General features: G+C 37.2%; 2 protein-coding genes across 6 annotated transcripts; both read right to left on the bottom strand.

Moving 5' to 3' along the window:
- Positions 1–409: 409 nt before the first annotated feature.
- LOC124470784 (green-sensitive opsin-1-like) lies at positions 410–3361 on the bottom strand. The gene is made up of 5 exons (XM_047024889.1): positions 2971–3361; positions 2602–2770; positions 2343–2508; positions 1549–1788; positions 410–1224 (listed from the first exon to the last, which is right to left on the bottom strand). The coding sequence occupies exons 1-5, from the start codon at positions 3329–3331 to the stop codon at positions 1111–1113; spliced, it is 1050 nt and encodes a 349-aa protein (XP_046880845.1). The 5' UTR covers positions 3332–3361; the 3' UTR covers positions 410–1110.
- Positions 3362–11899: 8538 nt separating this feature from the next.
- slc6a22.2 (solute carrier family 6 member 22, tandem duplicate 2) lies at positions 11900–18345 on the bottom strand. Of its 5 annotated transcripts, none has more exons than XM_047025395.1 (15): positions 18181–18345; positions 17320–17512; positions 16601–16735; positions 16107–16247; positions 15861–15939; positions 15632–15764; positions 15420–15554; positions 15170–15273; positions 14955–15079; positions 14107–14219; positions 13846–13983; positions 13587–13689; positions 12868–12968; positions 12396–12545; positions 11900–12124 (listed from the first exon to the last, which is right to left on the bottom strand). In XM_047025395.1, exons 2-15 carry the CDS (start codon positions 17504–17506, stop codon positions 11990–11992), a joined length of 1779 nt encoding a protein of 592 aa, XP_046881351.1. In that variant the 5' UTR covers positions 17507–17512; positions 18181–18345; the 3' UTR covers positions 11900–11989. The 5 variants fall into 5 exon arrangements, with proteins under 5 accessions (XP_046881351.1, XP_046881350.1, XP_046881349.1 ...); XM_047025394.1 differs by having other exon boundaries at positions 12396–12566; positions 12868–12962; positions 18181–18344; XM_047025393.1 differs by having other exon boundaries at positions 12396–12566; positions 18181–18342.
- Positions 18346–20554: the final 2209 nt, after the last annotated feature.

Raw genomic sequence — 20554 nt, 5'->3', positions numbered from 1 at the left:
TGCGTAGGTCACTGATAATAACAACAAGATAGCCCCAAAGCATTACGGGTAGCCAAAACAAGCACACATTGTGAACAACCAAAAATAAGTGCCAAAGGGAAAAACCATAAGAGCATGTAGTTAGCAAGTTACAATTTAAACAACATGAATCTGTAAGTGCAAGTGTACCCGTAGAAAAAACAAGCAACAGTAAAATAAAAATATAAGATTAACTAAAAAATAGAATACAACAGCTACAATCAGCTACCACTAACCAACAAGAGCAACAAGTCTCTAAGTAAGTATAAATTACAATGACTTATAACCACAAACCTGTGATAAATAATTCTACTTAAAGTTGCAAAAATAATTCTGAATGCAATGACAAATTTTTCATGAAATCTTTTATTTACGTACTGTATATTAATATATTAAATATTTACATTTTATTAACACGCTAAACACACTAAAATGTACATAAAATAAATCCATATAAACAGAATCCATTGATACATTTGTGCAAAGCAGAAAACTTAACTGAAATATTCATTCCAAAGCTATATGTCAACAACCTTATTCAGAAGAACAAACTACATTTCCAATAACATGTTGTGGTAGCTATAGCGATGTTCTAACAGTGCTATGAACAAACATGTTTGACTCTTAATATGGCATATCATCTCAGTTGATAAGTGACATTAAGTATTTGTCACTTGTCTTGAGCTTGTGTTTGAATGGCTTAGTTTTGTTTCTGTGAGTCACAAATCTTGGATGCTTAGCTTAGATGCTTCTGGGAAATGGGAGACTTGGGTTGATGAACAGTATTTCTATTTCCGAGAATAGCTATTTTTATATGCTATTACAGTTGAATCTGTCCTTCGCATGACTCGTGTTATTATGGATATATTTAAATCAAAACATTCACCTCAAGCTGTGTCCTTGCAAATAAGCCAGGCATGATATGAAATGGTCCTTGGAATGTGGAGTTGTTTGAAATACAAGCTGAACATTCCAGGTTAAAATATTTGCAAACATATGTATATGAACAGAACTGTCCATCCAAAGACTGCTCTAAATATCAGTTGAGGAGTGGGTCAGAGCTGTCTGTGTAAGTAGATGTACTCAATGTCTCTATGCTGGAGCCACAGAGGACACTTCTGTCTTGCTTGTTGACACCTGAGATGACTCCTCGTCACCAAGAGGGTTCTTGCCACAGAATAAGGTGGTGAGCATGCAGTTACGGAACTGAAGAGGAAGAGAGGAAGAAACAAAAGTCAGGGGCAAATGTGCTAAAAGTGACTTTACTTTGTCGAGCACAGAGATAAGGTAAGGACATGGAGGGAAAGAAGAGAGATTACATTGAAATGCAGTATTTAGTTGTTTAGTGCTCTGAAGTCTACAAAATCACATATTGTTATTTCTTGCAATGTATGTAAAAAATATTTTTTTCATTTGCAAGGAGCTACATTTTTGTTTGGGTAACTGAACACATACACATTGATGATGAGACACAAACAGAAATGTGAGATGCACATCATGTCATATCAGTGCAGATTTTGCTATGCTCACCTGTTTATTCATCAGTACATAGATAACAGGGTTGAACAAAGCAGATGTCTTAGAAAAGAAAGAAGGGATTGCCATAGCCTGGGCAGAGAAGGAAGCTCCTCTATTAAAAAAGATCCATGCAGCAAAGCTGGCATACGGGACCCAGGCCAGAAGGAAACCACAGACCATCAGAATGCACATGCGTGTCACTTCCCTCTCAGCTTTCTGGGTTGATGCTGAATCTTGCTGGGAAGCAGCAGCCTGACAAGAAAAAGTAATACAGCATGTAACATTTGATGAGGCGTGCGCACAGGCAGGTGACGTGTGTGCTTCAAATACTTTGTCAGCAGAGCATACAAACCTGCGCACACCTCTCTGCCTAAACATGTGAAATCTTTTGGCAGGGGTTAGATCGCTTTTTAGAAATGAGTTTTGTACCATTAGTTTTCAGTAGTTCACAGCCTTAGACAAACAATCCATGGCTGGACTCGCATCCACACCATGCTAAAATTGAGCTTCAGTGCCCAGGGGCCCTTTGGGGTACTAATCTGGCCTTGAACCTAATCCAACCCAAACCGAAAGAGCTCACACATCTAGGCGGGTATATTTACATATTTACAATATGTGCACAGCTGTTTGTGCGCTGGGCAATGGTGTCAGTATGCTAAGCACACATAACACCTGCATGTGCGTAGGACTAGATATCTATCAAACAGTTGACACTGATTACACTCCATAGTGAAGGTGTGTGTTTGGTTTGGTCTGTATGTCTTTCCGACTGACTGTGTAAGTAATTCTGGACAAGTATTCCTTACCGCCTTGACAGTGGCCACAAGATTTCCATACGTAAAGAAGATGGTTGTGACGGGAACACAGAAGTGACAACTGAACATGTAGAGGACAAACGATTCGTTGTTGTAGACAGGGTTCAATGTATAGTAGTCTGGCCCACAAGATACCTGCAGTGCCTCTGGAATGTACCTGTGATAAAACCACACCAAACAGTTGGAGAAACTTTCACTAACGTTTATTGCTCTTCCTTTAAGTCTCCATTAGGTTTTTACACAGGCCTACCTTGACCAGCCGACCAATGGGGGTATAGCACAAGTTGATGCCATGAACCAAGTAAATCCAACTCCTGCAAAAGCATGGTTGTTCCCAAACTTAAAGCTCCCCATAGGCTTGCAGACAACAATGTATCTCTCAATAGCCAATACCACAAGAGACCACAGGGAAACTTGACCTGGAGGTAGAATGACAGACCGAAATTGAGAGTGATGGAGTAGTACATTATGAACAAATTACACTCATGCCATACAGTTCCATACAAATGGTTGACATTATAGTTAGAATATATATATACATATATGTATATATATATATATATATGTCTATATATATATATATATATAATTCTTATAAATGACTAAAGACCTCTCTCACCTCCAAGTGTAGCCATAAAGCCTTCAATTTGACAGCCCAGTTCTCCCAAAACCAAGTAACCTTGCAGTGAGCAATAGAAGCTCACTGTGAATCCAAAAATAACCATGATCAGTCCTGCAAAGGCCAGGTTTACCAGGATAAAGTTAAGAGGTTGCTGGAGTTTCTTGTTCTGAGCTGTAACCAACAGTGTCAGACCATTGATGGGGAAGCCAAAACAGATCAATAAAAACATGTAGGCAGCAAGTGCCTTGAACTTCCATGGTTCAGCCAAGTAGTATTGAGTGTAAAAGTAAGGGTTCCTCACAAGTCCAGTCCTGTTGGACATGGGGATGTAAAAATTGTCACCCTCTGTGCCGTTCATCTTTAATGGTCTTAACAGCAAAGTTTAGTCTGTGAGCCAAGTGAAAAACTCAAAGCTACCAGTCTACACTGTGATGACATACAGTTATATAGGCACATAAGAAGACACACCTCAAGTTTTGAAATCCACTCTATAATCAGATTAAGATCTGCAGCAACATGATAACCCCATAAGACACCTCTTTTGAATCTATTGCTTTCACAAGTCAGAAGGATTTAGTTTGTGATTGACAGGGACTTACGACACGAAAGGAGAGAGAAGCTTCTGTGTGACATGCTAGTTTTACCCTTGTCTTGTCTTAGGGGTCAAAAATGTCCCGCCATTATGTTTATCATAATAGGAAACCCTCTAAATATTTTGTTTTTTTCAACTTGAAAGATTATGAGAGTGACCAAAACATTAAAAAAAAACACCCCCCCTTGCCAGTATTCTTTGCTGAGTGCACATTTCAGCGCCCAACAGGGATGGGGTCTCAGCTCTCAGATCTACAGGTCATAGATCTGATTTTTTCAGACGTCCATAAAGCAGAAAGAACAAGAGAAGAATGATTTAGAAGAGGAGGTATCTGAAGAAGACGATGGGGAATAACACAACCCAGAGCAGGATGCAATAATACACCTCTACTTTAGTAAAGAAAACAGTTATGACAGGCCTGCTTTAATAAAAACGAATGATTGTCCACTGGTTAAATGCAGTTTTTCTGCACTCTGAAGAGGTAAAACCTACCTATTCACAACATTTGTGATGAATGACAGGTTGTTTCTTCATACTAAATAGATTAGGGGTTTAAAATGTAATGTTGCTGCTTTATTTTAGGAGTTGGTAATGGTGGGTCATTTTTTACCCTTAGGACAAGGGGTGTATACAGAATGTTAAGACTGCACAAGGGTTAACACAATGTCACAACATTTACACTAGCTGTATTTTCAAACAAATCCTTATACTAAAAAAACATTACTAAGATATTTTATTTACAGTTTTAAAGTAACAAAATTGCAGCATGTAATATGAACATATCTTTTTAGAAAGCTGTGTTGACCAGTCAATAAATCAAGTCTCTAATTTCCATGCTGTATACTGATACAACGTTAGCTCAAAACTAATGAAACAATGGGCTCAATGGTGTAATCCAATTATACTATGACTTCCACCAAAAACAAATGATTTGCTTAGTGCTCTATCCTGTTAGTCTGGAGTCAATTGGGTTGGTTCACTAAAATGTTAATTTAGGTCAGTTTTACTTCTATCCTGCAGCAACATCTAGAGTAGACTGTATATTATTGTTAACTCATGGCCCTAACCTGAAATCACCTAATTGGTATGCTTTGAATACAATAATACAACAACAGTCCTGTATGTAAATTACTTGTGCATAGTGTTTGCAAAATCATACCTCATGGTGACAAAAAATGTGTGGGATACTTCTTGCATGAAACAGGTTTTTTGTGCATAAGGGTTAGTATAGCGTACTATTTATTGTTATCTGTAATTTAGGAAGTTTTAGGGTTAATATAGTTGTTTATTTATTGCTATCTGTATATTTAGGAAGTTCACTTATCTAAGCTCAGCATAGATGTAAATTTGTTCCGTGTACTTATATGTTATGTTATGTCAGGTGCTTGCGTTGTCTTGTCTTAAGAATTTCAGTGCCCAGTCTAACCTTGTGTTGTTCTGTGCATCTGACAAATAAAAGACTTGAACTTGAACTTGAATGTGATTTTTATGAACAAGTGCATACTGTGCATACTGCATCTCCTGCCTCTTTCACAGATAGGGAAACCAATCCACTTGACTTTATTAAAGATGCAGTTGTTACTATGTATTTTATCCTTATAATATCTTGACCTCCAATTAAAATGTGTGCGTTTTAAATGTACACACTGATCTTAGACATGCAAACGCCCAGCAACACAGGGAGTCAGATGGCTGAGTGGTGAGGGAGTCGGGCTAGTAATCAAAAGGTTGCTGGATCGATTCCCCGCCGTGCCACATGATGTTGTGCCTTTGGGCAAGGCACTTCACCCTACTTGCCTTGGGGGGAATGTCCCTGTACTTACTGTAAGTCGCTCTGGATAAGAGCGTCTGCTAAATGACTAAATGTCAAATGTAAATGTCAACACATCTTGACTCATATTTAGAGAAAAGCTTCCTGTTACAATGTCATCTTCAAAAATCGTACCACTTTCTGTCAATGACCATGTCTTGATTTCATGATTATGATTTCAGATGTGACATATTTAAAAAATAAATACATACCTTGCTGATATTCAGCTGTAGTAAATATTGCCTATATGATCATTGGTTGGAAAAAGGCTTTGTCATGTCATTGCATATTCTTGCACAAAGCATGGCTTGCACCAAACTTAATGGCCCTTTACTCGTTCAGTCTTAAGTGAATCTCTGCTTGTATTTTCCCAATCTCTATTACTTTTTACTATCCTGATTTCTGCTGTGACACAGGAGGAACAAAAATGATCGAGCTCTTGTTATAATACTTATAATATTTATTGAATATAACTAGTTTCCGTGAATTCTACATTAATTCAATTGAATTAGTTGAATGGTTTCTCACAAAGTCTAAAGGATACAGCAATAATTACTCGAGATGTTAACAAGTTAAAGGCTTTACATTTACCACTTTAACAATTAACACCATCCTTATTACGGTTCCCGGCTGCAGGCTTACTTAAGGCAGATAGAAACATTGCTAATTGTTATTGTACTTTGACTTATTTTACTTACTATACACTTGCTACTCTACGTTGATTCATAAAAGGTTTGAAAACACCTTGAAAGGATAGTAATTACAATGCAACTACATAGAAAGGCTTACAATAACATTGTAGATACAGTACATAGACTGCTATGTATTAACATGGTATTACGGTTGATCCTTAAACTGTAAATTACTAAAATATAAAGGAACAAGGGAGAGAAAGGACGTTTTTCCAGTATTGCTATTTGAATAATATCTACTGTAGCACCCGGCGAAGACGACAGTTGACTGCTGGCCTGTACCGCACGAGAAGCTAAGCCTCTTACTGTTGAATCCCAACCTTACAGCTCTGAGAAGAGCTGTGGAGGTAAAGGGCTTTCCATTCAGATAATTTTATTGAGTTCAAGTATAGGTCAGTTCAAGATAGGGTCACAGTTGTTTCATTTAAAATATTGAATGGAAAAAAATATTTTTTTAATAACGACCTTAAAAGCAGTAACAATGACTGTGTCTTATACATTTAAAAAATCTGGTACACAACCATGGTTATACAGTGTAGGCCTGTTGGTGTCCATAGTTAGTGTTTTCTTCTAAAGAGGCTTTTGAAGAGGAAGAAGAGAACTTAGTTTTATCAAGTGATGACTGTGATGCTGAGAACACAGGCCTCTTGCAGGTCTCTGCACTTCTACGACATGTTAACCCATTGTGTTTCAATAAAATAGAGGGATTAACGTGATTATTATTATTATTAAAAAACAACATTTAAAAAAGAATTACAGTATATCTATGCACATTGCAAACCCCCCAATTGTAGGCTGCAGTGTTTGAAACACTTAGGATCAACAGTGGATTTGAACACTCTTGATTGTAAGAGTACATGCAACATCAAAGATACAGTAGTGATCAGCTACCGACGGTAGTGAAAACGTTCATCATTTAAAATAAAGAAAGTGGGGTTGTAACAAAAGTGTACAGAGCAAAGTATAATCCTCTTTGCTGTAGTACTTTTATTGTCTGTGGCTATAACTCTTACTAGGCAAGTTTAATACCTAACCCTAACTTAAGAAAAACGTAATGAGTATTATCATAGCCTCAACGATTGTAACTTTCCTTTAGCAGATAATTGGAATGTCCTTACAATGTCCTTACAATCAGGTTAATGTGGGGCTCAACCATTTACACAATTTAAATGGCTGGGCAATGTACAGTAACAAGTAAATTGCTGCTAATTAGGATATCCTTAGTTTCAGTAGAATGAGCTTAAGACATTACCTGCTTAGATCAACCAATAAAAAAGACTACTTTAAACTACTTAAACCAAGTGAAAAAACTGAATTATTTAGAGACAAGATCACAATGAATAGTCTACGATAAATGCTTGAATGTGATAAAAAAAATGTTGCACCACAATTCACAAACTTGTATTCAAAAGACATGTACTGTATATGGTACAGATATGTTTGTGAATTTTTAGTGTTATTTTGTCTAATTTAACAACAACAGAGGCCCTAACATATTTACCTGGAATACAAATTAGGTCCTGTATAAGTAAAATCTCTACTATAAATCTTACAATTTACCAAAATAATTACTTTTTTGTGTTCACAATGCACATCAGACACACATGGGGCATCACATGACTTGACCAATAAATGATTTAAAATAAGTAATTTGGGGCCACATATTTGGTAACGTTTCTGGTTCACCATGACTGTGGTATGGCTGATAATTAGGATAGTGTCATTATTGATTGTAAAAGGAGCATAAATCCATTACTTAATTAACCATCCAAGCAGGGCATTGAAACCAAGTAAACAACTTGGTGCTTGAAAATCCAGGCTAAGTGACTGTTGAAACTTTGCAAAGTGATTGCAGAAGTACCCTGCAGATGTGGGCCTACATCTTTGAAGGTTGTGTAAAATCTAGTTTTAGTAATCATGCTAATTATAATACTAGCAGTCCATTGCTGTGTCTCCTATTGTTTTCATCTCTTTTCATTATTTTCTTGGACTACCTGAGGTAATCCTTCTACGATAAAGCTCAAGCTGAATCTAATAAGGATAGTGTACTTAGAATCAGGAGAGCACAAAGTAAACTGTAAATCCATTACTTAATGAACCATCCAATGAAGTAATTTAAAATGTAATGAAGAAATTTACCAATTTCCTCTAGATTCAAACCTAAATAAATTGTAGATTTATCTAACTTTGCCTGGCATTTTACAACAGTATTTATTGATTAAAGAGTTTCTTGATTCAAGAACTTATGCAAATATTTATTTTCATTATGGTGGATTATTACCTTGATCCGTCTTGCTATATAATGAAGATTGATCACGTTATATGCGAGTGAAACTGAATATTCAGTACAATATGTGCTATTGCTGAGGTCAATCCATTAAATGTGCCTTCTGGGCATAAGAGTGACTGAGGTGAATTGTCTTAGAAATAAAATAATTTTCTTAATGTAACGCAAAAGTAACTTGTTGCCTTACTCTCTACAGCAAGTAACTAAGTAACGTGACTAGTTACTTTACAAGTAATGTAACTAGTAACTGTAATTAGTTACTTTAAAAAGTAACATTGCCCAACACTGCTTGTTTGTACTGTGTATATATTCTCAATTTCTATTTGACACCTGTGTGTGTTATTGCAATGTAGTTTCGAACGATTTACACTGTTAGATCAGATTGTCTGTTACAGTAATATTGTGACATCAGTCCAAAGACGTACACTTACCATGTGACAAAGATAAAAACCGAAATTATAGTACAAAGAAATTCTCTGGATTCCTAAACTTTATACTTTAATTTTGCCCAATTCTGTGTAAAATAACAGTAATCTTATGATCAATTAAGAGGTAGGCAGGTTTAGGTTATTTTACAGAATAAACCAAAAATTAAGTCAATACGAGCCCATTTCTAGTTTGCAAAAGGTTCAAAAATATCAAACTTGTCTGAGATATCTGTAAACATATGACTAATACAGAAATGTATGACAAATGAAACTGATGTACATAACCAAGTTCAAATGAGAGTGTGCCCCTTATGTCAGATTATCAATCCTTTGTATGTCAACATCTCAAGGAGGGATTTATGCTTAAGGAGCTTGTGTCCATCCGCTTAGAGTCCAGAATTGTCACTCCCAAGCTGTTAAACCCAGGGAGTTTTCCCCCTCATTACCGCCAATCCTCCCCAATTGGATTGACACCTTACACGTAATTGTAAGGGATTTAAAAGGTACCACATAGTTGAGATGATCTTTGACGGGACAGCTGTCTCCCTCAAGCCATCAGCGCACAAAGATTTTAACCACAAGGACACTGTCTTTGAGGCAGGGCCGTTATCATAATATATATTGGGGGGGGGGGACATCCCCCGACAGGCAACCACGCGCGCTGTCCGAAATTATCATAAAAAATGTAATAATATTCATGACTAAACTTAAAATTGGCATTTTAGAACTACTACTATTACCATAGGCAGAAATCCTGGGGTGGTAGGGAGACACTACCCCCCCCCCCCCCCCCCCATCCTGGGAAAAATATGATTGGTCCCCCCCAATAAATCACTGTGAACATAAGGACATTTTAATAATAGTAATAATATACATTTAACATCTTGCCCTTGAGAACATATAATTGTCGCCCCCAAAACGTATAGCAGATTTTCGCCGAGTATTGTTAGCAGAGTATTACTGATACCGGTGGTCTATAAGGGGGTGTTAGCCCGCACTGTTTGGTAACTGATGAGATGAGAGTGCACGAAGAGCGAGGGGGAGAGAGCGCGAAGAGAGAGGGGAGAAAGCATGAAGAGAGAGGCGGTAGAGAGCCCGAGTGTGTAGCTAAAAATTCCTCTTAAAGCGTGAGAAAGTTTAGCAATAGTGTGGACCAGAGGATGTCAGTGATAGGTTTTTACTGGGAACAACTTTCACAAACCCCTGCCCGAGTTAGCCCATAAATTGTGAGGACACCGGCTAGCATTTGCCTGGATCTATCGTACGCAGGGCTGCCAACTGTCACGCATTGGCCGTGAGACACACGAATTTCAACCAGTTCACACGCTTTCATGCCATACCCTGTATGTATTTGAGAAGTCAATGCCAACCAAGTATTCCTGCTAACGCAGAGAAGCCACCTCCCGGAAATGAGTCTCTGCAAGTTGGGATGTCTGATGATGAGGGGTAGCAAACACACATGAAATGTCGCCCCGCCAAAAATATCTCAGGTTTTTTTTAAAGATGGCAGCCCTACGTACATGACCTGTCTCTGATAATGGCCAGCTGTCCCTGTAAAATAGTTTTCCAATCATCTGAAATTGTCATTGCATACTATCAATTATATGAGAGGAAGTAAAAAATTGCTAAATAATATTGAATGTAGGCCAGTTAGGCAGACATGAAATAAACCAATCTTAAGCAGGATGGTTTTGGATATAATACATCATGATTAGGATGTAACCCAAATCCAAGGTCAGACTGACACTGCATGCATAGTAGGAATCCAGTCCCTCTTTAAAGGGCTGTTAATCCATGTATCTCTTAATCACTAGCCATTCAGAAGTACAGTTGCAAGAACTCTCATGCCCTCAAAGGAATTAACAAGGAAGTAACAGTTTTTTCATTTAAAGTTGCCATGGGTGTTCATTGTTTATGCTTTTGTAGAGTTTTACATTGTCATTGTTTGACTACTGTCCAACATTTGCCTGATGGAAGATATTTTAAAGTGGTTTCGAACATGCTTAATTGACATGTGATAATTGTGTATTTAGAAGATTTAAAATGTTAATTTAAATCAGTATGCATCAAAACGTTATTACATCATCTAATTTACAGTAATTTATTAACAAGTAGCCTAACAAATTCACAAGATATTCTCAATACAAATGTATTCTCCCCTCTGAGTGGAACACCATGGTAACAAACTCCCGCTACCTGGGTCTTGTCAAAATATACCAATTCTTCACACACAAACTCAGACATATACCACTAGACTAGAAAATAAGAGATCACTGAACTATACAAGGGATATTTAGTATTTTCATTCACAGATAGCTCTACTTAGCACTCGTTTTGTTCCAAACAACTTCCGCTACAGTTACCCATTTTTGAACCCTCATTTAAAAGCCTTCACCGCTGTTGAGTGCCAATATAACCAGTGTGAACAAAAGAGCAATCTTTTGACTTTTTCATTATTTTCCTGATGGCATGCAATAACGGTGGAATGAGGGCCCTCTAGTGGTTGATTCCTTTATTACTAGGTGGGAGATCTTTTTCTATATGCAAACCATGTGTTGAGAGTTGATTAAGTATATATTTTCTGTTACTACACACAACACATTTATATAAATTCTGTTTATTTCATTAACAGTGTTAAGGGAGAAAACATAAAAGCATAAAAAACATATCCTTTATTTGTAAACATATCAACATTTGGAATATTGTACAACTTAAGTAACTCATAGGTTGAGTAACTCATAGCATCAACATTACATTAATCATTGAAACGTTGGAATATCAAGGAAAATTAAGGTATATCAATGTATCCAGATTTACAGTTTTTTTTTACATATTTTGTCATTTAAAAAGCTATCATAAGAAATGTAACAGTTTTATTTACCTGTATGATAATTAAAGTCTCCTTGTTTTTATTGATATCTAACTCCTAACTATATAACTCCTATATCTAACTCGGGAGTCAGATGGCTGAGCGGTGAGGGAGTCGGGCTAGTAATCAGAAGGTTGCCGGATCGATTCCCTGCCCCTCCTGTATGATGTTGTGTCCTTGGGCAAGGCACTTCACCCTACTTGCCTCGGGGGGAATGTCCCTGTACTTACTGTAAGTCGCTCTGGATAAGAGCGTCTGCTAAATGACTAAATGTAAATGTAAAATGTAAACTCCAGGGGGGTATTCCAGAAAGCAGGTTATGCGACCCCCCAGGTTTTTTACCTGGAACTAGTTGTTTCTATTATTCGCAGTGTACACAATTCTGTAAATGTCTGGAATGCTGCAGGGTTTAAGGCCTTATTTGGAGATATTTTAGGCAGGTCCTCTGCAGGAGTGCATAGCTTTGCAATCCTCTATGAAGATTAAAAGAGACATGTATTATCTTTAATTCAGTAACTATAGATTTCACTGTAAACTTCATAGACCAAAAACAAATTTTCGGTACTATTCCGTTGCCACGGTAAAATAAGTTTAGAAAGAAAAAAAGAACTTTAGAAATAAATAACATGACGGAAGTTTTCTCACTTGCCTCTTTACCGGCAATGGCAATATTGCATTATACATATCTGAAATCACCTGAAATAATTAAATGATGACAGGAAGTCAATTCTAAAGTTGTCTTACCTGTCTGAGCGTGCCAGGGGTGGTAGAAATACAGTACAGCATCCAGAAAGGAACAATGAGCGTTGACGAGAGTGTAAGAAACCCACCAATGGCATAGCCCCACCAGGGGTACTCATAGTTGTTGTTAAATTGGACAGGGGTATGTTTGACCTGGGAGAAAATAAATGTGGCCTAAGGAGAGAAAACCAGCATATGTTGAGCATAAAAGCTCTTGTGATGCTGATGATGTGTTCAGATGCACACTACCTATTCAGTGTTTAAAATCATTTGTATAATCATCGTATCATAGCTTAAGTATATTATAACTCATTTGTCAGTAAGTAGACTTCCAGCTTGTACAATGACAGTTAAATAATAGCATACTTAAACTAATATACAACATTTTTAAATTCCTATGTTTATAATTGCATAGACTTTCACGTGATATAAACGGTTTGGAGGTGATGAATTTGTTCTCATAAAGTATACTTACAATACAGATAGCTGGTGTGATGTACTGCCAACAATATTTTATGAATGCCAAAGGATGGTAGCCAATCATGTCCTTTATGTTATCGTTTAGGCGGTCTGCACCTTTCAGACATAGATATTCGAAACAGGTTAACAGCTTCAAGGTAAATAACGTGTTTTCCCACTACAGGTTTACCAATTACTTATCTAGTATTATACCATGGTCTGAGTAAATACTCAAATATGATTGGTTGCAGAGGTGTCCATTATTTTATGATAATGGTCACCTACAAGTAGTTCCAGTAAAAATGTCTGTTCCCCATTCAACATTTTTTGTGAAAATCTTGATATTGAGTTGTGGACAGTGACATGGCTGGTTAGCTAGCTACTCTTCTTGTCAAACATACTGTCAAATAATTGTGACTGTTTCTGAACTGTACGCAATGTTATTGCCTTGGCAGTGACCATGGTATAAGTGGGATAATGCGTCGTCCATTATTTGATGATAACGGACACCTCATCGGGCATTAGGCCTATCCCTTACATAATGGACACCTCGTTTATAATTTGTTTTATATGAACATTTTTGTTAAATTCCTTATGAGCGTCGAGAGCTAGCTGGATGATTTTTGAAAATGAAAAACAATAACGTTTATTGTAACTAGCTAAATAATTAATTATGTTAGTATCCAAAGTATTCCATAACCATGAAATGCTTTCTTTTGAGCGTATTTTACTCACCATATATCCATCCAATACAAACAGACTGGAAAATGGCAAAGAACAGAAGAGTGCTTCCACTACAAGCGTAATAGTCAAACAGCTGAAACACGTACAGTCCACCCTTCAAAAACAGAAAATATTGCGGGCACAATTTATTAATATGAAATTCAACTGTCTTAAAACCTCATAATCAGAAAAGTTTGGATTGAAATAAACTGTTTATAATGAAGGCATGTGTGTCTACTGCTTTGTGTGTGGAAGTTATTTGATTTCTTACTTCTGTGATCATCAGTAGGCCAAGGAGGAAGCTCCCCACACACATGACAAGTAGGAGGAGTTTACGACGGTAACCAAGGCGGAAAAAGGAAGGATACATATCGGAGATAGCTGTGACCAAGGACTCATAATTCACAAACTATGGAGTTAAACATTAGCATTAGTATTATAGTTTTATAAATGAATTTGACCTCATCTCAAGAATAGTATTTCAGGGCCTAAACCTGAATTTTATCAGAAGTGACCATATTTTTGCCTATACCTCGCTGTCCAATCCAAGTAAGATTATCATAATGAAGAAAAAAGTAGCCCAAAGCTGAGGTACTGGCATCATGGCCACTGCACGAGGATAGGCAATGAATGCTAAGCCAGGACCTGTAAGTACATAAATTACCTGATTAGGTCAATATTTTGCCAGGAAATAGTGACAATGTAACAAATCATGCACAAACAGCTCAAATTGGTTGGTAAATATGGAGAGAATGCTTCAGGCAACACTTTACAACACGGTTACATTAAGTACCATGGAACTACATATCAATACCTATAGTAACAACATTGTAGTTATATATGAACTGATAGGTTTTTACACTTGATAACAGTTTAGCAGTGTTATTACACAAGTTAAACTTGCTATAGGGGAAGATGCGACCTTAGTTGGGTGTGCTCAAGCCTTCGGCGAATGTGTCAAAATGTTCGTCTTGTTAACAATTGCGTTGCTTGTATTTATATTTACGTTCCGTTGCATGGTTTAGGAGCTTCATTGTGTGGCAGACAGGACTTCAGTGCTAACGTAACGTCACAACGTCAGCACACGTTACCCGGTGTCATTGAGCCAACAAGTTAAATAGTTATTTAGCACTATTGTTGCTACCTGCATATACCTACAGCTGGCAGCTGTGCTCCGTTTTGCTCCTACATTCAGACCTAGCCCCGGTAAATGTTCTGCTGTGTGGGAATCGCAGGAGCTAATCAGTCGAGGGGTGTATAAAAATACAGGGTGTTGATATTCACAGCCTGGAAACAAAGGCTGCCCATCTGCAACCAACGCAAGCACACCTCACAATTTCCTAAGAAATTGTACCCTCTCTAGTTGTCAATATGTATTACCTGATTCAGCCACCATTGAGATGTCAGTATCTTGCTCATAAGCCATGAAACCCAGCACAGAGAAGATGGCAAAACCAGCAACAAAGCTGGTCAAACTGTTTAGGAGGCAGAGGTATATACAGTCTCTGAAATTAAAAACAAAGATAGCCAGTATGACTTACTATTTCAGGATTTAAGAAAAGTAAGAAAGGATACAACCAAAAGTTCAAAAGGACCTGTAGCAGTTGTTATTATACTTGTTGTAGCTCCCTAAAGCTGTCAAAACACCAGTGCAAAGTCCATAAGAGTAAAATATCTGGCTCCCAGCATCCATCCATACCTACAGTGATGAAAATCAATTACAGTATTCCTCCATTTTAAAACATCAGTAAGAGCAATTAGTATTCAATGTTCTTTCAAAACGGTATTACCTGGAAGGTGGAAGACTAGACACAAAGATTTAGTAACCGAGCAGGTCATTCTTACCTGAGGGTCAGCAAGACGGGCTGGGTCAGGATACAGGTAGAACTTGATACCATCTATGGCCCCTGGCAGTGTGAGTCCGCGGACTAGCAACACCCCCAGCATCACATAGGGGAAGGTGGCAGTGAAGTAAACCACCTGAGAGAGAACCAGTTTTGAGTCCAGTCTTGCACATCCAATACATCACAAGTATTCATGGTAAACACATGCCTTACCTTTCCTGTTGACTTCACTCCATTCCAGACACAGAAGTAACAGATGATCCAGCACAGTAGGAGACACAGTGCCAGTTCCCAACGAATATTTCCTATCTCCTCAATTCCTCCTGATAAACCCAATATCCTTCTCCTGTAAGTACATAAGTAAATGCCTTTAAGTAAAGCATACATATAAAGAACGTATCTATGTCTTTGAATGCAACAGAAAAAGGGCAAAGTCACTTACTCCCAGAATTCTACGTCCGATGATTTTGTCTTCCCAAGGAGATGATCTGTGTTATTTTTGTCATGTTCAAAGCAGTTGTCTTTTGGTAAATCAAAGGATTGAAATCTTAATTGTTACGTTTAAAAAATCATCACACAAAACCAGAAAGGAATCATGCACAGTTTAGCACACAATTTTAAACTTTATAAACTAGCATTTGGATGCAACCTTTAAACACAGGATGAATTAAAGCGCAAATATAATTACCTGTATTCCAACTGTTTTGACAGCTAGCCCAGGGCAGTTCAGAGCTGAAGGAAGAGAACAGGTAGAGGAATGCCCAAGCCAGAATGACGATGTAATACACCCCAGAGTATAAAACAACGACTTGACTTCCATAACCCAAGCCTATCAAAAGTGAATAAATCCGTGGGGTTAGAAAACATACAAGACTGCATTACTAAAGTATTACTGCAAAAGTAAATTTGTAGAGTGCCACTGAGATGTAACATATTCTTTAACATTAGAGTGTTCCAGGTTCTGCACCATTAGATTTCCATGAGTTCATCCCCCAACAACATCCAATTTTAAGTGTTACCTTCAGGTTTATTGTCACTGGACATATTTCTTTCCAAAATTCTTTCAAAATAATAAGACTGATTAACTTAGGAAAAGAAAATCTGTATAAATAGGTTTGTGAAAATGTGTCATATTGTGTGGTTGTTGTCACTATCACAAAGATAAATAATTTACTGTATTACCTTCAAATAGTGGGCAAATTTTCCTCCAACAAGTGATTCCACCCTGACTGGTGAATTGACCCAAAGATGTCTCCAAGAGGAAGAGAGGAATTCCGCAGGTGAACAAGAATAAGACATAAGGTACGAAGAAAGCCCCTTTTGAATAAAACATTGATGCTTTTTTCAGTCCAACTGTAACTGTTTTTAAAATATGGATGCTATGATAGTAATGTTAACACATTTAATCCCACTCTTATAACTTCAGAGTGTACTGGAGGAGCAATATATATATATATATATGATTCACTTATGAAGTCACTTTTCTGAAATGTTTGTGCAGATACTCTCTTATTTTTATCAAAACAATATTGAAAAGCACAATAGGACCCCACTTAGGGTTGAGTCCTGCAAGACTATCTGTGGTAAATCAATTGAACCCCCATACTACAGTATCACATGCACATACAATGTCAGGGCTGTTTTCCCTTACGCACAAAACCAAATGTCCCTGCTTTGGCGTTATCTGTTGCTATCCTATAGGTTACACAACCGGAACTGTGGTTGGATTAACAAATCTTTACTCTGACCCTTTTTGGTGTATTGTAAATGTGTCAATTGCTTGACACAGTAAACTGGAATTATTTTTTCCACTGATTTAGCGATAGTCAGTTTCTCAGGAGATAGTTGCACACAGATTTGTAATTCAACTTTAAACATGTCAGACAGAGTGGTAGGCTCACCTCCTCCATTTTTGTAGCATAGGTAAGGAAACCGCCAGACGTTACCCAGACCAATGATGTTTCCAGAGACTGCCAGCAAAAATTCAATTTTACTGCTCCATTGACCCCTCTCTTGTAGTTTGGGTTCAGGGGTCACTAGCCGGCCCGCAAGACTCATCAGCTTTGTCTTCACCAGTGATTCATTCATGTCAGCCTTGGGGGCGGGGAAATTCAGGACCAGGTGTATCATTAGTTTTGTTATTCTTTCTGCTATCTATTAGGCCATATATAAACCTTATTCTTGCTTTATGTAAATGTGGAAAACGTGTCACAACTACTGCATGTTTGGCTCTTGGCACTAGACCCAAGATATTTTCAATGTGTCAGAAACCATCTCTTGTTTTTAGAACATCAAGTTAAACATTAAAGCTACTGTACCCCAGATAACAAGAAACATAACTTTGACTTTTGTGATTCCCGTAAGATCTTACAGAGGTATACTGTGTCACAGCCTGTTCAGAACATTATTGGTGTATTCATAACATTCCCCTGTCTTTCAGAGGTCACTTCGACTACAGGTGCATTCATAACATACCCTATATTTTAGAGACAGTGATGACGATTTGAGTAAGTGCTCATGAAGGGGTCTTGCTTTTAGTTAACACAAAAACAATGTTTAACTGAAAAAGGTTGAATAAAATGTTTGCGCTCGCCAAAATCAGTTTTAGTCGAAAACTTTTAGAAAAAGTATCAATACTATTTTATAAGGTAGTTTAAAACCACTTTAAGATTAAGATTTCTTACAGACATTAATTTACAGTGTTTAACAAGAGCCTAGGTTTCCACTCCAATGCGTATATCGAGATCAATAGTCCTAGTTACCTGTGATTGTTTTCCTGGACTTCTTTAACACCCTTTGGCCGGCTTTATAAACACAAGTTTATTCAAACACTGAACATGGACCTGCGTGTGGAAAAAATAACCAACTAGAATGAAAAGGCAAGTACCGAAACCAAACTTGAGCTAAATGGAGGGATCGAGTTCAACTGGTTTTTGCTTAAGAAACAGTACTGGTATCGAGTTTCAAACAGAACACTTGAGTAGTATAGGACATTCAAATAGCCTACTTGGGAACAAGAGGGTGTTGTAGCCAATTCAGTGGTCTGTAGTAATGGATCGTTCGCGATTCGAGTATGAGTTTGAACATCGGGAGCTGGCTCGCATAGGCTATCTGAAGAGCAGATATTTTTTATGGATTAATATAGCCTATAGAAATAAAATGATTATGTACTAATGAAATAATGAATTATTTGAATTGTATTGAAAATAATTAAACACATTCTGTTCCTGTCAATCATACACACGGTGTCTACCAATTATAGGCTACTGCATGAGGGAGGGCCGAGCCAAATGTAATGTAAATGTACTGCATGAGGGAGGGCCGAGCCAACTCACACACACACACACAGTCAGATGAGTAGTCGAAACTCGGAGGAGAGCCATAGCAAATTAATCCATTTTTAAAGACATTGTGATTAACCCTTTGATACACAACATAAAAGCATAAAAGGACCCGGCAGATTTTAGATTTTCTATATCTTCGCAAAAAAATAATTTAATCGTTCAGTATTCCAAGTATTCCTCAATTAACTTGTTTTTGGTCATCACAAGTGTTTATTTTCATTTTTTCTTTCTTACTTTTAGAATAAAAATCTACCCCTCTAATGAACAACATAGGTCTAAAATGACCCGCATTCATTTCCTATGATATTTGATGTATGGCTGAGTGTTTCTTTGCCATATCTTTTGAAATCAACTCATTTTATAATTTAATATTCCAAGTATTCATTAAATATCTTGTTTTTGATTGTCACAAATACTTATTTTTATTTTTTATTTTCTTACTTTATAAACAACCATTGTTTTTGTATTACTACCTTCAGTTTACAGACATGGGTCAAAAATGACCCATATGTAGGCTATTCCTATGGAGTTTTATAGGAATTTTTGATATTAGTTAATTTTTGCAATTTGGAACATATTCACTGTGGATAACTATTCACCTGTCACGCATTTCACAACTCAACACAACTGCTTTTAGGCTGGGAGATGTTCACAAGTGACATAATTGATGAGGTCCTGAAATGCAACAACTTTGAGACAACTTTGAGCTGCAGCAGCAAAAGGGAAAGAGTGGAGAAGCATCAAATAGGAATTCATGGCCTCTATCAGTTTGACCCTCCTTGCAGGGGAGGACAAGAGCCCAGATGTGGCCATTTTGGAGCGTTTTTGTATCAAATTGCAAAATCCAATGTATAAAGCCACCATGGGGCTAAAGAGATATGATAAAAAAGAAAGATGTGGGGTAAAAACAAAATGCAACTACCACCCAGCCACAAGAAGAGCTCTAATCATTAAACTTGATGAAGCTGAGGATATCCTCAAATCTCTTTAGCCCCATGGTGGCTTTAAACATTGGATTTTGCAATTGGATCCAAAACTCTCAAGGCCACATCTAGGCTTGTGTCGTCCCCTGCAAGGAGGGTCAAACTGATGAGGCCATGAATTCCTGTTTGTCGATGCTTCTCCACTGATGAACATCTCCCAACCTAAAAGCAGCCATGATGAGCCGTAAAATGTGTGGCAAGTGAACAGTGAACAGTTATACACAGTAAATATGTTCCAAATTCCAAATATCCCAAGTTTCTATCAAATTCCATAGTGAATCCATATGGGTCATTTTAGACCCATGTTTGTAAATTTGATGTCATACCACAAAAACGTTTTTTTGCTCAGAAAGTAAGAAAGACAAACATTTAAATAATGATTTGTGATGCTCAAAAACAAGGTACTTAATGAATAATTAGAATATTAAATAATGAAATTAATTGATTAAAAAATATATAGCAAAGAAACACTTACATGAAATGTCATAGGAAATGAATGCGGGTCATTTTAGACCCATGTTGTGCATTAGAGGGGTTAAGCATAGCTTGTGTATCAAAGGGTTAAGGTAGAGTATTAGAATTGTTTTCACACCTATCATAGTCAAAGTCATAGTTCAAACATACATTTTTTAAAGAGCAGTTTGGGAGCCAAAAGAGTCGTCTCTTTTCAGTGAGCTAAATCAAACGACCCGGCTCAATAGCATTGGTACAGCCTTGTTAGTATCTTCTCACTTGCTTCTCACTTAATAAATGATGACATTTTGATTCCATCCCATTTATTTTAAACAAAAAACTATAATGATTTATTT

This window comes from Hypomesus transpacificus, chromosome 9, assembly GCF_021917145.1.
Source record: "Hypomesus transpacificus isolate Combined female chromosome 9, fHypTra1, whole genome shotgun sequence".
Classification (NCBI taxonomy): domain Eukaryota; kingdom Metazoa; phylum Chordata; class Actinopteri; order Osmeriformes; family Osmeridae; genus Hypomesus; species Hypomesus transpacificus.
The sequence above is the reverse complement of the archived record's forward strand: the minus strand, read 5'-3'. Positions and strand labels throughout refer to the sequence as shown.

Excerpts from the sequence above, each read along its gene's own strand:
- LOC124470784 (XM_047024889.1), bottom strand. The coding sequence starts at position 3,331 with ATGAACGGCACAGAGGGTGACAATTTTTACATCCCCATGTCCAACAGG. Across the intron at positions 2,509-2,601 it reads CCATTGGTCGGCTGGTCAAG|GTACATTCCAGAGGCACTGC; the intron begins GTAGGCCTGTGT and ends GTTTTATCACAG. Across the intron at positions 1,789-2,342 it reads TTGTGGCCACTGTCAAGGCG|GCTGCTGCTTCCCAGCAAGA; the intron begins GTAAGGAATACT and ends TTTTCTTGTCAG.
- slc6a22.2 (XM_047025393.1), bottom strand. The coding sequence starts at position 17,506 with ATGAATGAATCACTGGTGAAGACAAAGCTGATGAGTCTTGCGGGCCGG. Across the intron at positions 13,690-13,845 it reads GCCTACTGATGATCACAGAA|GGTGGACTGTACGTGTTTCA; the intron begins GTAAGAAATCAA and ends CTGTTTTTGAAG. Across the intron at positions 12,567-12,867 it reads TCACACCAGCTATCTGTATT|GCCACATTTATTTTCTCCCA; the intron begins GTAAGTATACTT and ends TTCTCTCCTTAG.